At 47.6% G+C, this 16,611-nt stretch overlaps 1 protein-coding gene across 6 annotated transcripts in view; it reads left to right on the top strand.

Annotated features, from left to right (window-relative positions):
- Window positions 1-522: 522 nt before the first annotated feature.
- The window catches only part of COL16A1 (collagen type XVI alpha 1 chain), a 168,348-nt gene continuing 152,259 nt past the window's right edge, over window positions 523-16,611 (top strand). For 2 of the 6 annotated variants that reach the window (XM_077337468.1, XM_077337469.1), the window contains exons 1-2: window positions 2,558-2,772; window positions 9,174-9,298. In XM_077337468.1, the coding sequence (XP_077193583.1) occupies window positions 9,214-9,298 (85 nt within the window). In that variant the 5' untranslated portion in view covers window positions 2,558-2,772; window positions 9,174-9,213. Of the gene's footprint in view, window positions 621-2,324; window positions 2,520-2,556; window positions 2,773-9,173; window positions 9,299-16,611 lie in introns of those variants that run through there. The other 4 variants (XM_077337466.1, XM_077337465.1, XM_077337467.1 and 1 more) reach the window with 4 other exon arrangements.

A 16,611-nucleotide genomic window follows, 5' to 3' on the forward strand; every position in this document is an offset into this window, starting at 1 on the left:
AGGATGGCTGGCCTGCCCAGGGCAGGGAGGGATGACCTGTTGTATTCAGGGATACAAAGGATTTTTCTGCTAGTAAATATATAAGACAAGGTACTTTGAGCATTGTCAGTTCACTCCTAGCTTCGACCTTTTTTAGCCTAGTTTATTGCACAAGCCTCCAGCCTACTGCAAGGAGCCCTGGGACCAGAGAAGAGCTCCAAAAATGGCCGTGGCCAAAAATGATTGAGAATGGCTGGTTTAAATAACAACGTTAGAATTGTTGCCTGCTTTTTTGATCTATGAAATTAGTGCCGTGTGTTGTGACTGGGTATTAAGATTCACTGCCTAGGCTCATGGATGGCCCCTGAGCAACCAACCAATCATCCAGCTTGAAAGAAGACAGACCAGTGCTTTTAAAAATCCTGGCATTTCACCCAGTTTGGCTGACTTCCTTTATTGTTGTCAGTGCCAAGTGCCAGGAGAGGACTACAGCATTGCAAGTCATGTAAAAGTTTAACAAATATATTGGTGTTTGTTTTGCAGAGTTGGGAATGTCTACGTCCCCCTAAGAGCTGGACAGCTCAGTAACCAATATGGACACTCGGAAATGTCCTGAAAAGGCCCATGGAGATTCCAGAATAGTGAGTCTCAACTCAGAAATGTGAAACATTTTTTAAACAATATGCCTAAATTGGAGGTTGTAGTGGTGGGGGCAGACACAGTGGGGGAGGTAGCAGCTACAGCAAAACAGTATGCAATTGTATACGTACAGTCATTTCTATACACACACAATTCAACATGCTTGAGCTATCCCGATGTCAACAAACAGGTGTAGAATGTTCCGATCCCAGGACCGTCGTACCAGCAAGCAGGGAGCCAACCAGACTGGCAAATAATCAGGCATCCCTGCCCTGGGCTGTGATGGCATTAGGGAAAATCACTGGCGCAAATCCACTGTGCCCATAGGCAGCCATGTACACCTTTTAGGGTGCACACTCCCAACTTCATCATCTGGCAGTAGTAGGAAGGAGACCATGGAGGGAGAGAGACCATGCCCAACCTTCTGTTCTTCACCAATGACTGGATGGGACTGCACACACCACTGTGGCTCTGGGAACAGTCTCAGTGTACGGCATCCTTTTCTATGTACAATTTCCCGTCCAGTCAGGACTACAGGTTCTGAGAGGGTAGGAGAGCACCTGGGCCGATTGTTACGAACCGTGGGCTAGTCCGACTGACCAGAAGAGATCCCCTCACAGAGGGGTCCCCTCCCCTCCCCACAGAAGAGATCCCCTCACAGAGGGGTCCCCTCCCCTACACACAGAAGAGATCCCCTCGCAGAGGGGTCCCCTCCCCTATACATACAGTGCAAAGAATTCAAGTCTTTATTGAATGGTTCCATAAGGCAAAGCATGGCAAGAACAGGAGCATTGACAGAGATAAGCACAGCTGGCCCCCTTAGGTATATATATATAGGGGGGAATAGTTTAGGTGAGAGATCCAGTTCCCACAGGGGAGGCTTTTGATCTAAAAGGCACGAATCCAGGAGACATCCAGTCTGTTTCCCCTGTCATCCTTGGCAGCCCCTACTATGCGAACCAAGGACACGATAAGAGGCAGCTCTTCGGAGTGGGGGGAAGAGAGTCTCTGCAGGTCATAAACCGTGGGATGGAGGTGAGAAGGGAAGGCACAGACAAATCAAAGGAATGTGGGGGTAGGGAGGGGTGGTGAGCTCTCAGGAAATCGGAAGGGCGGTGTGACACCAATGTCACCTTCAGCTTCCAGACAGAGCCAGGGGTTGGAAGGGAACTGGGCATGGCTGGTACCCTAATCACTCTACGATCCGGGTTTCCAGGGGAAGGAAACACAGCTATGACCAGAGCTCTGCCGAAACCTTTGCTCCACCAGGCCTCTGAGCTGGCCACGGCAGGGCCGCCCGCCTCCTTCACCACGCCTGGAAGATGCCACTCGTCAGTGATTATCAAACAGCCTCACTCTCGGTGGCCAAGCCATGCTACCGAGGAGAAAGTCAACGTGGCTGCCAGCAGAATTCAGACACACTCCGAACTTGGATCCCATCTGCGCTTTAACGGCTTGGCCCCGAAATCTCATTAAGATGTGTCAGGCATTAGAAAGGAGAGATGTGTGTGTGTGCGCGTTTCAAAAGGAGAAAAAATAATGCAGGCCCTGAATGCTAGAGAGGAGCGGGATGCGACTTTCCCTGCCCAGAGGCCTTTGTTCATGTCCCAGCTGGGCTTGATTAAGTTTTTTTGGCATTCCGGCACGTTTAGGAGCGCTTCGCTTCCAGCTCAGAGGCCTGGCGGAGAAACAACTCTTCGTCACAGAGCGAGCCCTGAGCTCAGAGAGAGAGAGAGAGGGAGAGGGAGAGAGAAATGTTTCTTCGTTTTTCCACCTCCGGAGGGAACCGCTGAGAGAGAGAGAGAGAAAGAGAGAGAGAGGCGTCTAAAGGAGAACCTTGTTGGCTTCTAAGATGTCAAGATCTCTGTAAGGACCTCTGTCGAGCTTACTCTGAAGCCAAGGTTAGAAACGCCCCCCGCCAGCACCCCAACCCCTTACTTTTCATCTGTCTTGCACACAGACACATCGGGAAGTGGTGGGGTAAAGTTTCAGACAACAGAAAAGTTGGAGCAGATGGTTGCCAGATTTCGGCAGTGACGTGGGCTGGAGACTCACTTCCTCGCCTGTGTGTATGGGAGTGTGGGGTGGGGAATCCAATTTCCAGCCTCTTCCCTGGTTAGAAACATGGCCAGCTGTGTTTAGCACCTCCAGCAGGTAAGAAAACTAATCCCCCCTTCCCCCCCCCCAGCTCCACCTGATTGAGACTGAACTCTTCACATCTGCCTGCAATGCAGAGAGGGCTTCTGATTTGCTTCTCCCGGTGATCCCTCGCTCCAGCAAAGGAGGATGCTATTTTAAGCAAGGCAGAAAGGGGCTCCGCTGGAAGGCGCCCGTCAAGGCGAACGCTTCAGGCCAACTGAACAGAGGGAAGCGATTAGCTGAGTCTCGCTGCAAGCCCTCGGTGCTGTGGGTCTTCTGTCTTCTTGCTTGCGGCAACTCCTTGGAGAGATCTGCTTGGGATTCCTCTCTGTGGTTCCAGAAGTGATGCTTCAGAATGACTCTGTTTAGACTTTAGGGACACTCTGTGTTTGTGTGTTGGGGAGGGGAGGGGGGGGAGAAGAGACTGTAGGGAGCTCCAGGAAAAGTGGAAGGGGCAAAGACTAAGGCGTTGTTAAGTGACCGGTCACTTTTCCATAAATCTGGATGTGAACAGCTTCAGATGGTGTGCTGGAGGAGGGCACGATCAGCTTATAAACTTTCAAGAGTCAACATTCTTTGATCTGACTATGGGATCTTTTACTCTCGTAAAAGAGTAAAATCTTGTTGGTCTTTAAGTGTTACTAGACCCAAATCTTGCTCGTCTTCTAGACAGTGAATCTCTTTTAAAGTGGCACGCGTAGGGAAAGTTCATTGTATAGAAAAGCTAAAATGCCCAGCTGTGTCGTTCTAGATATGGAGAGACACTTTTAAATGGATAATTCTGAGTGGAAGGGTAGCTCTGGAGTGGGCAGAGTAGTCCAAGGCTTTGGTAAACACACCTTCAAGGAAATCCTGGCAGCCTACTGAATGGGGCCTGCTCCTGTTTATCTAAGGCTTGAGGATCAGAGACAAAAAATTAGCTCTCTTTTCCCCGGCTTAATCTAACGCATCAATTGGATTTCGGATCAAATGGATTCATGCGTTTATTTTTCCCGATGCTGTGCTGCAACTTTCCCTCCAAAAATATTGTTCAATCATTGTATTGTTGGTCTGAGGACAGTTATTTTTGCCACCAAGCACATTTAGTGAGTAATGCTGGAGCTTTTACAAGGAGGTATTTGCCCCCGGAATGTGCAGCTTGGCTCAGTTGCTGAAGTCATTCAGTGCAGCAGACGGTAAACTTTGTGACCTGGTGGGCAGTTTCCAGGCTTACCATCTGTGAATCTGCCTGTGTGATCCTCCCTCCTCCCACTTTTGTCTTCACAGCATCCCTGTAAGGTAGGCTGAGCTGGGAGTGACTGGCTCAGGTTACTGAGTGAGATTCAGGGGTGTGCGGGGATTTGAATCCAGCACTTCCAGGTTTTCGCCCGGTGCTCTAAGCATGCCAATACAGTAGCTCTCTTGAGCATTAGAGGAATGCACCTGTGCTACCTTCAGTGGCACAAGTTTTGGTTTGAGACTAGGTGGGAACTCACAATGATTTCCTGTGACCTGTCTGCCAAAGTGTCTCATCCTAGCTAATTTAATACGATGAGTGTGGAGCTTGTGAATGGAGTAAGATCTGCATAGTTTTCCTTCATGCACTTATGCAACAAGTTCTCTCATTCCTGTGTCTTGACGGTCGTGGCCTGATGCAGGCTCAGTGCTGTCAAATTGCCCCCACAGCAGCCTGCTTCCTTTTAATCGCAGAACTTCTCTTCATTAGCATGACCTGCTTTTGAGTAGAACAAAGTTTGAGCCCAGTGGCACCTTTAAGATCAACAAAGTTTTGTACAAGGTAGACGTTTTCATAGAATCATAGAATCATGGAGTTAGAAGGGACCTCCAGAGCCATCTAGTTCAACCCCCTGCAGGATGCAGGAAACTCACAACTACCTGCTCACCCACAGTGACCCCCATTTCATGCCCAGATGATGCCTCCCTCCCCAAACCTGAATCCCTGGCCAGTCTGGCCTGGAAGAGCTTCAGTTCCTGATCCCAAAGTTGCAATAGGCATTTTTCTGGGCATGCAAGAAAGGGCCGCAAGAGCCAGCCACTGACACAGTCCCTTCACTCACTCACAATCTGCCTAAGCTTTCTTGTGTTCTTCACATACAACTGGGGTGTTTATTAATCATTCTTAGCATGCGCCTCGGTTTGCAAACCTGCCTCTAGCCTGCTTGCAATCTTTGGTTTGATGTTATGGAGAAGGGCATGATTGGTATATGTAGCATTGGGCGTACCTAGTGCTTAACCTTAATTGGGGGCAGGCAAGCTTGCAAACCACACCTAGTTGTCTGTGTGTGGTTAGGGGAGTGGACAGCAGTAAGTGGGAAACTGGGGGGGGGGGGAGACGGGAAATGTGACTTCCCAGGTCTTACAAAAATTGTATCTTCAGTTTTCCAGCAAATATTTCTCCTGAGTATGCCCTCTATAAATACCATCTCCAATTCTGCTTTCAGCAAAACTTAGAAATGTGTATATTTTGGAATGAAGAAACACAGAAGAATTTGAAAATCCTACCGATTAAGAGTTTGCAGAAGCCCTTCACAGTATAGGCTGAGAGCTTCTTAAAGTCGCCTCTGTGTCCGAAACTCTTTAGGAAGATAATTTGCAGTTGTCATCCCACTAAACCTGCCCTGAAGACCAATGTCCCCTGGGTTCCTGAAGCCCTTTGGTGTTTTCCCTGGAGGAAGGACGCAGCCCCAGATAGAGCAGCTGCTGAATTTTGCCGACAGCAAATGTCAAAGTGAATATGGAGGTTCCTCCTCATTCAAAACCTGGAAGATGCTTTGAGGGAAGCTAAAATGGTTTCAGGAGATGTTCCACCCTTTTCCAGAGTGTCAGAAGCCAAATTGTGAAGCAGATTCCAAGATTACTCTGCAAAGGAAGCAAAAGGGAAGCCCAAGATTCTTTAATCATCCTTTCTTGGGGGAGAGAAGATTCTGTCCCTCCATAGTTAAGTAATATGAGATGGAGACGGATTTATTGGGCACAAAACAGTGGATGCAAGCGTCTGTGATGTTGGAGTTAAGAGGACAGTCAATGGATTTCACAAAGTTCTTGACAGAGGGCCATCTCTTTTTCCTGCTGGGGCTCCTTTGACAAGCAAAAAAATTCACTGAGTTGAATGTTTTCCCTGCTGTCACTGCCTCTCTACATTGGGCTCTCCTCTTGTATTTCTGTGCATCTGCTTTACTTCTTAAAAAGTCAAAAGAATCCTGCCAAGTACATAAGTTGGCGGCTTCCGTTCTGAGGAGGGCAGAAATCTGATTCATAAATAGAGAGGGAGAGATGCTCTTCCAAGCACCAGGAAGACAGCCCTGGGAGCAAGGAAGAGGTTAGAGTTGTAGGAATTACCTTCTCTTGGAAACTTTGTAAATCTTAGCAGAAATCTGTGAACTCTAATTCTCGTATGAAATTTCAGCAACGGAGTAAGATGGTTGCACCTGAGGGTTAGGTAGAAGCTCTACCTCTTCAGACTGTAGGTCTTTTTCATGCGCCTCTGAAATGGATCACCATGGATCCTTGCCTCTCGGGGAGGTGTATTCCTTCAGATGAAAGAGCCTTCCTCTGTCAGTGGTTCCCTCTCTGCTGCAGTAAGGTGCCTTTGTCAGCTAAATGCATTCATAGGATCTCACGCAAGTAGAAAATCTCAGGGAGTAAATCTAATCCAGCCCTCTCCCTGGTGTGTTCTAGCAGGACATGGTTGTGTGTTTACATGTAGCAAAACGTTCAAAAGTGCGATTCACCCATAATTTTCTGAAATGATACAGTCCATTGTACCATTTGGCCTTTATGTACAGATCCAGTCAGGGGCCACAATAGATGTGCATTTTGGAATATTAGTTCCATTATTTTATATTATTCGGAAATCCAGCTGAAGGTGATGGTGGAAAGTTTTGTCAAGTCACAGTTGACATGGCTACCCCATAGGGCAGGGGTGGCCAAACTGTGGCCCTCCACAGTGTGGACAACAATTACCATAAGTCTCTGCCAGCATGGCCAATTGGCAGGGGCTCATGGTTATTGTAGTGTATGGACATCTGGAGAACCACAGTTTAGCCCTCCCTGCTGTATGGTTTTCAAGGCAAGAGATTTTGGAGGTGACTTGCCACTGCCTCCTCTGCATCATGACCCTGGGCTTCCTTGGTGGTCTCCCATCCAAATACTAGCCAAGACTGACCCTGCTTAGCTTCTGAGATCTGATGAGTTCAGGCTAGCCTGGGCTGTGCAGGGCATATTTAAAGGTAAAGGTAAAGGTATCCCCTGTGCAACCATCGGGTCATGTCTGACCCTTGGGGTGTTGCCCTCTAGCGGTTTCATGGCAGACTCAATACGGGGTGGTTTGCCAGTGCCTTCCCCAGTCATTACCGTTTACCCCCCAGCAAGCTGGGTACTCATTTTACCGACCTCAGAAGGATGGAAGGCTGAGTCAACCTTGAGCCGGCTGCTGGGATTGAACTCCCAGCCTCATGGGCAGAGCTTCAGACTGCATGTCTGCTGCCTTACCACTCTGCGCCACAAGAGGCTCATCAGTGTACTTTAGAAGTAGATTTTCCTGTTCCACACAGGAAAATCCAACTGCGCAAGCATATTGAAAGTGCATTATCCTATATATGCAGAATGGGCCCAGGTCAGGCCTGCTGAAATTAAGCACTTCGAAATCGCATAGATTTCAATCATGCTGAAACTCTTCCACTGAAATCAGTGGGGCTTGCGAGTGATTTGTTCTGGCATGTAAACGTCGTGATAAAAGTTACTAACTCCTGTGTCTCTTTGGGGAGGGGCGGAATGTAGGAGAGAATAAGACGCTGTCTCTTGAGATGGCCAGAAATGACCCACAGTGGTAGCAGACTTTCTCCTTGCCATGCATTGCTGCATTTGCTGAAAATGCCTCTTTGTAACAGCCAAACTGCACACCAATAATCTCCCTCCCCACACATCAGTTCCTTATTAAGTGTGAAATTTCATCACAGTTACAGGCCGGTAGCAAAAGGTAGAACAGGGAGGGAAAGGGTTGGTGCTTGTGGTTTTTTCCTGGAGCGAGGGGGCTTCCACATCATATTTTATCTTCCAGATGTTTTATATCATTCCAAAGGCTGACAGTGGTAACTGGGATCCACCGAGGGAAAATAAAGGAGTGAGAGGAAAGAGTAATTTTAACAACAGTTAGAGAAAATATTATCTTGAGTTCAGCCCAGGAAGAAGAGGTCCCAGAATAGCTTCACATCCAAAGACATTGCTAAATGTGTCACTTTCCACCCCTGTCCTGAAAGCTCAGTTCCCCCATGTAGATGTAAAATGCTAAACAGGCCTCTATCTAAACCTCCCTTCCTGAATAAGTTGTCCACAAATTTCATTTCAAAGGAAGGGAGAAGATACATTGCAGGGGTCCCTGCTCAGGCAAAACACGTGAAGAATTCCCTGGGAAGCTTTAAAGTGTTTTAAAAAGATGAGCCAAAGTTTCTCAGTAGGAGCAGCTGGGTTTGGCAACTTGACACCCTTAAGGAAAGGAAAGAAAAAAGAAGAAGCTTGCAAATCTGAATAACATGTGAAATGTATTATGATTAAGAAAACTAGGGACATTTGTGTAAATATTCATCTTCAGGACTTAGTATTTAAAAAGTAGCCACCTGTGACGCAGGCTCTGACAGCGGAGGAGGATTCTGAAGAGACACCGGGCATATTGGGGGGCATCCATGAACTGCCAGTCAGCTTAAAAACAAAAAAAATATGTGAAGCCTTTGGTCACCTTTCTCCACCCACTGGATAAGATCCAGACTACATTTTCTACTACAGAAGGCTGTTCCATCCGTGGAACAGGAATTTCCTACATGCCCCTCTCCCAAGACAGCCGTTTCCCACCCTCCCTCCAATATTGCTCTGGGGAGGCATAAGGGGCAAACGGGGGATCAGCTTCAAGAAGAGGAAACTAACCCAAATGACACCTTCCCTTCTGCGAGTGGAAAATGCTACCTGTTTCTCACCCATTGTCGGAGGCTGCTGCTTCTATTCCCCCCTTGTGCCTAATTTCTTGTATTGATTGGGAACAGGAAGAGCAGGGATCGTTATTTTAATGAGCGGCTTTAATAAGCGGCTGTGGCTAGACGGCATCCTTGGGATGATGGTGGGAAGGGCCAAGTTGCAGCCAATTTAAGGGCAATCCCGTAGGGTCCTCAAAGGAAGAGACAAGCCGACACTGGTGGTCTACTATTGCCTGCATCTTTGCAGTAACCCTGGAGTTCCTTCAGGATCTGCCATCCAAATACTAAACAAGGCTGACCTTACTTAGCTTCCAAGATCAGACAAGATCTGGCTAGCTTGGGCCACCCAGGTCTAGGCATCCTTGCTGTGGGGGCACCAAGCGTTTTGAGTGGTCCTTTGCTCATGCTGACTCCTGCCCAAGGTCCCTGACTGTTCGCTCTGCATTTTAGGTGGAAGAAGCCCAGCTCCTGAGCCACCTGAAAGTTCATCATGGCCATTAGGATCCCCATCTTGTGCCTTCTGTGCATCATCTTTGGTACCTGTCGAGGAGGGAAAGTGCTGGCACCTGAAGAAGGTAAGAGAGACATGACGGCAGAAAATGGCTGACCCAGAGCTCTGATGTCTGTCAGGGGCTGCAGGCTGAGTGCCATGATTGAGTCACATTATTACCTAGCAGAGAATGCTCCTGAAATCAAAATAAGACTGGGGTGAAGGTTGGATTTCGATTTCTGGGACAGAACAGAATATAGCATCTGCATCCTCTATGAAGGGAATTGTGGTTTGTCTGTGTACACGTTTCATTTTTTTTTTTTTTTTGCATCTTAGGCAAAGTCATAATTCTGCTTGAATGAATGTTTGCCTCTTAACGAACTCAAGCTGCGCTCTGTCATTAATTAAGATGCCAACTAAGCAACCGGAATGACATCCAAATGAAATGGCTGCTGAAGTCCTCCGAGTTTGCGGATTCAAATGTCAGCCTCGATTGTATGGGGGTATTTCCAGCCCCAAAATGAAACAGGGGAGGCAAAAGCATTGGCCATGCACAAAAATCGAATCCAAAACAATTGGGATGGTATCTGCCAGTGGACTTGGTGGTAGGTAGGGCACAGGGATGACCAAACGGTGGCTCTCCAGATGTCCATGGACTACAATTACCATGAGCCCCTGATAGCAAAGGTGCATGGTAATTGTAGTCCATGGACATCTGGAGAGCCACTGTTTGGCCACTCCTGAAAGATCGAAGGATCCATTTTCTTTCCCTCAGCTTTACAAACCCATAACCATCTTGTTAAGTTATCCTGTGGGGAAATAGCAAGGTTCTACTGACCTTTGCTATAAAAGCACCTGGTGACCATAGATCTGTTCAGGTTGATATACTTTAGAAAAGACAAGAAGAAGAGATGGTTTCTATACCCCACTTTTCACTACCCGAAGCAGTCTCAAAGCACCTTGCAATCCCAGAACAGACACCCTGTGAGGTAGGTGAGGCGGAGAGAGCTCTGAGAGAACTGTGACTGGCCCAAGGTCACCCAGCTGGCTGCTTGTGGAGGAGGAGTGGGGAATCAAACCCGTTTTTCCAGACTAGAGGCTGCCGCTCTTATTCACGACATCAAGCTGGTTCTCAAGTACCCTTCTTTCCCCACTGTGGAGAGTCCCCCATTCATTGTGGGAAGCTGATCCATATCAGCCTGCAAGTGCATAGGACAGTAGCTCAAGCTTAACATGAGGCACTGCCCAGGGTAGGGTTGCTAGCTTCCAGGTGGTGCCTGCAGATCTCCCAGAATTACAAAGAATTGCAAAGATCAGCTCCCCTGAATAAAATAACTGCTTTAGAGGGTGACATTACACCTTGTGAGTTCCCTCCCCTCACCAAACCCCATCCTCCCTAGTCCCCAAATCTCCAGGAATTTCCCAACATGAGCTGGAGGCCCATCCTAGGAATCCAGCTTGATTCCCTCTAGGAATGCTCCTGAACCCCCACCCCTGATGTCCAAATGTTGGTTGCTTTGGTTCATTCATGTTTTAAACTTGAATTATCAGTGCAGATGTGCACATTTGTGCATTGTGTGCATTGCATTGTACATTTTTAATACAATTATGGGCAGGGTGGAGAAAGTAGATGGAACTTTCCTCTCCCCCTCCCCATACATTTGATGGGCAGTAGGTTCAGGGCAGACAAAATGAAGTTTTTCTAATTGGGTCATAGAATTCGCTGCCAGTGAATCTTGTAACAGCCATGAATGTAGATGGCTTTGAGGGGGGGGATTCAAAGACGACGAGAAGTCCATCTGTTCCTACTAGGCATGGTGACTAAAGGAAAGCTTCATCTTCAGGTAGTACATTTCTGGATCCTGGTTCTAGGGGGGAGCATCGGGGAAGGCCTTGGCCTCTGTGCCATGTCTGTTGGTCCTCCAGGGCTACTATGTGTGAGGCAGGGTGCTGGACTCGATGGGCCACAGGTCTGATCCTGTGTGGCTCAGTGCATACTGTGGTGCAAGGCAGCATGGGCATATTTAGTAACACATAGTACCGAAACCATCTTGATGCAACCGTGCATGCAATCACATTAAGGTTTCTTGGTGCCAGCTTGGTGTAGTGGTTAGAAGCGCAGACTTCTTATCTGGCAAGCCGGGTTTCTATTCCCTGCTTCTCCCCGACGTGCAGCCAGCTGGGTGACCTTGGGCCCACCACAGCACTGAGAAAGCTGTCTCAGTGTCACTTCTGTTCACACCTGGAAGTGATGTCACACCACCACTGTACAACTCAAAGTGGTGTCATGATGTCACTTCCCCATTTTTGCACCGTTTTTGGAGCAAAGACTGGAAGTGAGAGCTTCTCAAATCTACAAGAAAAATTTGAGCAAGGAGGATTCATCCCAGCCCAGATGTGAGGATCTGCCTGGTTGTCAGCCTCATTTGGTCTTGTTATTCTGTGTATCGCCATCGGCCAATGCAGAGCAGGCCTGGGAATGTTAACTGACCGTAATTGTTTTTATTGCTTTGTGTCGCTTCCTCCTTTGTGCAGTTGTTATCAGATGGGGGTGAGGTTTCGGGGCTTCTGTGGATCACTGTATTGCCTATCGAATCAGTTTCAGCAAGGATCATCATGAGCTTCGTATTGCTCCCTCATTAAGTTGCTTTTGCTGATGATGCCAAGTGTGTTCATTGAGGAAGTCAGCGGGGGTCTGACAGTAGGAAGTGGGGGGCCTTGGGGGAGCTGTCAGGTGAATTCCAGGACTCCGGAGGGGAAAATTCAGATGTGAAAGGCACGAGACACCCAGTGCCAATGCTGAATGAATGTGCTGCCATCTCCCATTGGCAGGGAGAAGAGCTACAAGGTGTATGTTCAGCAACACTTTCCCGTGATTGATAGCTGCCCTCACAGCTGCTGGCATTTTGCTTCCGGCAGTCCCTTGAGAGAGTCTCGAGCTGTCCGTGCTACTATAAAAAGTGAGCTCGGCACCCTCTCTGGCTTATAACCAGATGCAACGATATCTGTCAGCTCACCTCAAAGGCTGCTCTCCATTTCTGTGCTCCAGTTTGGGCAAATGTCTGTATTCTAGGAGGAGGCACTCTGTTCTCCCAAACGTGGCCTGAGGACCAAATGTTTGTAACCGGCTTATTTCTGAACACTACAGCTTGGTATAGAGCACAGTCAGGGCATGGTGTATTTTTTTTTTGTACACAGCCCTCTGCAGAGGCTACGTTCCCATGAACTGCAAGACTAAGTCAGGAGTCTGAGTACACACCTGAAAAATCCACACATTGCCCAATTCGCATGACGCAGTGATCATGCGGGAACAGGTGCATCACAGGGATTGTGCATTCTCAACATGTACAGTTAGTGGGCTCTCAGTTATCATGAATGGAGCATCTGTACAGAATCAGAATCACACAGACCCAGGAGAGACCACCAATCACATTATCACATTAGAAGAGTTGGTTCTTATATGACGCTTTTCTCTATGAGGAGTCCCAGAGTGGCTTACAATCACCTTCCCTTTCCTCTCCCCACAGCAGACACCCTGTGAGGTGGGTGAGGTTGAGAGAGCCCTGATATTACTGAAGAAGAAGAAGAGCTGGTACTTATATGCCACTTTTCTTTACCCAAAGGAGTCTCAAAGCGGCTTACAGTCGCCTTCCCTTTCCTCTCCCCACAACAGATACCCTGTGAGGGAGGTGAGGCTGAGAAAGCCCTGATATCACTGCTCAGTCAGAACAGCTTTCTCAGTGCTGTGACGAGTCCAAAGTCACCCAACTGGCTGCATGTGGAGGAGCAGGGAATCACACCCAGCTCACCAGATTAGAAGCTGCCACTCCTAACCACTACACCATGCTGGCTCTCCTCTTAGCCGTCATATTATACTGTTGATTCATATTCGGTTTATTGTCCACCAGAATTCCTAAATCCATGACACATGTAAGCCATTGAGCCCCCATCATATATTTATGCATCACATTATCACTACCCAAATGCTTCTCCCTCTGTTGGCTGTGGCTCAATTTTCCAATCTATCCAGATCTCCTTGAAAAGTACTCCTTTCCTCTGGGGTATTAGGCACCCTGCCCATTTTAGTGTCATCTGCAGATCTGATCAATATACCCTCAGTTGCCTCATTAATGAAAATGTTAAACAAGAAACTGTTAAACAAATAAGGCTAATGCGCTGAGTAATCCTTACATTCTAAGTCCTGTATTTCACATTGCAGGAAAACATGCAGACAATCTGTGTTCAGCGTACACCCTTAAATTTTCTTTGCATGTTCTTTAGCCCTCTGTAGAGTTTATGCTGCTGGTCGATTCATGGGAGCCCACCAGCTGTGTGTTTCAGGAGTGTGATTTGCAAGATTGCTGTAGTATGCTATATCATACGAATAGGGCAATATGTGGATTTTCCATGTGGGCGCATGTTCTCCCGTTTTGCGTGAGTGGAACACCAACGTAATCTCCTATGGGGGCTTCTGTGCAATTCTTAATACAATGTTTGTACAGCTGAAACAGGCCCTTTCAGCCCCTTATTTATCCAGTAAATGACCTCTGGTTTTAAAGCAAATGTGCATCGGCTCTTTCTCACATGTGTGCGGGCGCATGTTTGTTGTATATTGTATACAGGGCTCAGATACTACCCAGAAAATCCAAGGAGAGATGCAAGTATTATAATAATGATATAGTTAAAATATTACAATTAATCTTTAATCTGTACCATAATTAAAGCTGGACAGGGATGGTGGGAGGAGTTGGGACTCATCGCGTACTTGATTGGCCGTCCGTCCAATGAACAGCCAATCAGTTAGGCTGTCACACCACCGATTGTCCGTCTGTCCAACAGATGGCCAGTCAGGTAAGCTATCCCACCTCTTGCCACATCCCCCTCCACTGCCAGCCTGTTCCACTCGATTGCCTGCGAGAGTTAAAGCAGCCAGCTAGTGTCAGCTGGGAAGAAGGGGGAGGGCCTGGAACTGGAGCCTGTGAGGGAAGGGAGCCAAGCCCTGGGTGCTTTCTTAGGCGATCCTCTTGTGGTCAAGAGCGGCAGCCTCTAATCTGGAGAGGTGGGTTTGATTTCTCCTTCCTCTACATGCAGCTTGCTAGGTGACCTTGGACCAGTCACAGTTCTCTCAGAGCTCTCTCACCTACTTCACAGGGTGTCTGTTGAAAGGAGAGGAAGGGTAGGAGATTGCAAGCCATTTTGATCCTCCTTCAGGGTGTTAAAAAGTGGGATATAAAATCCAACTCTTCTTGTTCTTGTAATTAAACCTATTTTTATGATGGTGCATGAAAGCCAGATAGCTTTGCACTCAGAGGCTTAGTGAGGGCAGCTTTCCAAGCAGAAGACTGCTATTGCAGAACTGCATGGGACTTTTGCCAGCAACTTCACATAGTAATCATGTGTTTGGCACTGCATCCTAATCCTAATCCATTTTCCGACACGTCTTCTGACCCCCTCCTTCCAATTCATTTTTAATTTTTGTTGTTCCTTTGTTTCCCAATTGTGTCAGTGCAAAAGCTGAACACCAGAATTTTTTTCAAACAGCCACATTCTAAACTTTTCTGCCTCTGAGAAGTGTCGCAAGAATGCAGTATCAGACCAGCCCATCTCATGTGGGTGTCATCACATGCCTCCTGCTAAGTGCACATAGTTTATTCTGGAAGCCTTAGGCTCCTACGTGTGGGGGTTGCTGATCAAATTTTTTTTTTTTGATGCCCAGCACCTACATCATAAAAGGGAATAATATTCAGGCAGGTGATGAATAATTAATTGAGGCAAGTTCTTCCTTCTTTTCTTTCCCAGTTCCTTGAGCCATTTTGAGTATTGCTAGGATATTGGGAGGAAACAGACTCCAAGCAGAATTTGGAAGAGATGCTCTTGCAGCCTTCTGTCTGCACCAGATCCTTTGCAGTGCGTTGATCTGGATTTCAGACATGGGCTGTGATGGCTGCGGTAGCTTGTGGGATTCATTGGCTGAGCTGCTCTGATATCACAGAAGGATGGGGCAGTCTGCAGGCAGAAGGGTCTATGGCTGTCCTTGGCTCAGCTGCTCTCAGAAGCACAGGCAGAAAGGCCAAGGAAAGGAATGGCTTGGGAAGAGGAGGCTTGGGAAGACAGAAGAGCAGAGGACGGGCAGGAGAAGGGAAGCTGTAAAATGGATAAACTCAGAGCAGCACCAGGAGAGTGGTAGAGCAAGTTCAGATGAGCAGCCCTTGCAGTGCAGAGGACAGTGAAGGAACCTCTTGGTTCAGCTTGCTCTTGGCTCAGCTTTAAAGGGCCAGTCCACCCCCAGCACAGAGGAATGTGAGGAAGGAAGTAAGTAAGTAAGGGAGGGAGGGAGGGAGGGCCAAGGGAAAGATGGGAAAAGGGCAGGTAGCCAGGAACTGCAGAGAAAAGGGCACTTCACATGTTGTCTGGAAACCCCAGCCTCATCTTTCACTGCAAACCTGTAATGGTAATTTTCATTTTAATGCTTGATTGGGAAGAGGATGTAACTGTCAGTGGGAGATGTAGCCGAATGGGCCTGTTCCACCCAACCCCTGGAGAGGCTTTTCTTTCTCTCTTGACCTTTGTAAGGAATTGCCTGTTGGGAAGGTCAATACTCCCAGCTTCCTTTCCCAGATCTTGCCTTGGTTTAGATCTAATCTCCTGCTGCCCAGACAAAAAGTGCTTGCACTCGAAAGCTCATGCCCTGAATAAATCTTTGTTGGTCTTAAAGGTGCTACTGGACTCTGATTTTATTGTGCCCAGAGCCTGTTCATCATGGGGACAGTTTGCTGCCAATAGCCAACTACCTTCCTTCCTCCTGGCGCTTCTTTTAAAATAGTGTGTCCAAGACCATGGAGAGCTAAGTGGTACTGAAAACCACCACCAGCATCAAAAGTTATAAAGTATTTTTTAAAAGAAAATGCACAGACATAGTTTTAGCACAGCACCAGATTGAGCAAGGGATTCAAGAGAAATGCGTAAAATGCAATTCCTCTGTCCTCCTCTCAGATATTAAAATATAGGGCTAGCTTCTTAGCTTAGGAAGTTTCAGATCTCTACAAAGGTTCCATTACCTTGAAGCCTTCTTCACCCGTCAAGGCCAACACATGGCCATCTCAGTTCAAAGTCCTGTCAGCTCTGATGGACCCAGCACCAAAGAGACTTTCCTCCCTATTCCCCTGAGTTTTATCACCTCTCTTTTCCCCACCCACTGACCAGGTCAGGCTGGGTCAGAACGGCTTTTTCTGTAGTCTCCAGAAATTCCCTTCCTGAAGTCTCCCTACTATTTAACCCCTCCAAATTTCTGCCCCCTGCTTGAAGGGGGGAGGGACTTGACCATCCCATTATCTATATCTATTAGCATTTGTGTGAAGGTAGGCTGAAGTCAGTCTGGAAAGCAGCTGAACTGACTTC

Source organism: Paroedura picta, chromosome 5 (genome assembly GCF_049243985.1).
Source record: "Paroedura picta isolate Pp20150507F chromosome 5, Ppicta_v3.0, whole genome shotgun sequence".
Classification (NCBI taxonomy): domain Eukaryota; kingdom Metazoa; phylum Chordata; class Lepidosauria; order Squamata; family Gekkonidae; genus Paroedura; species Paroedura picta.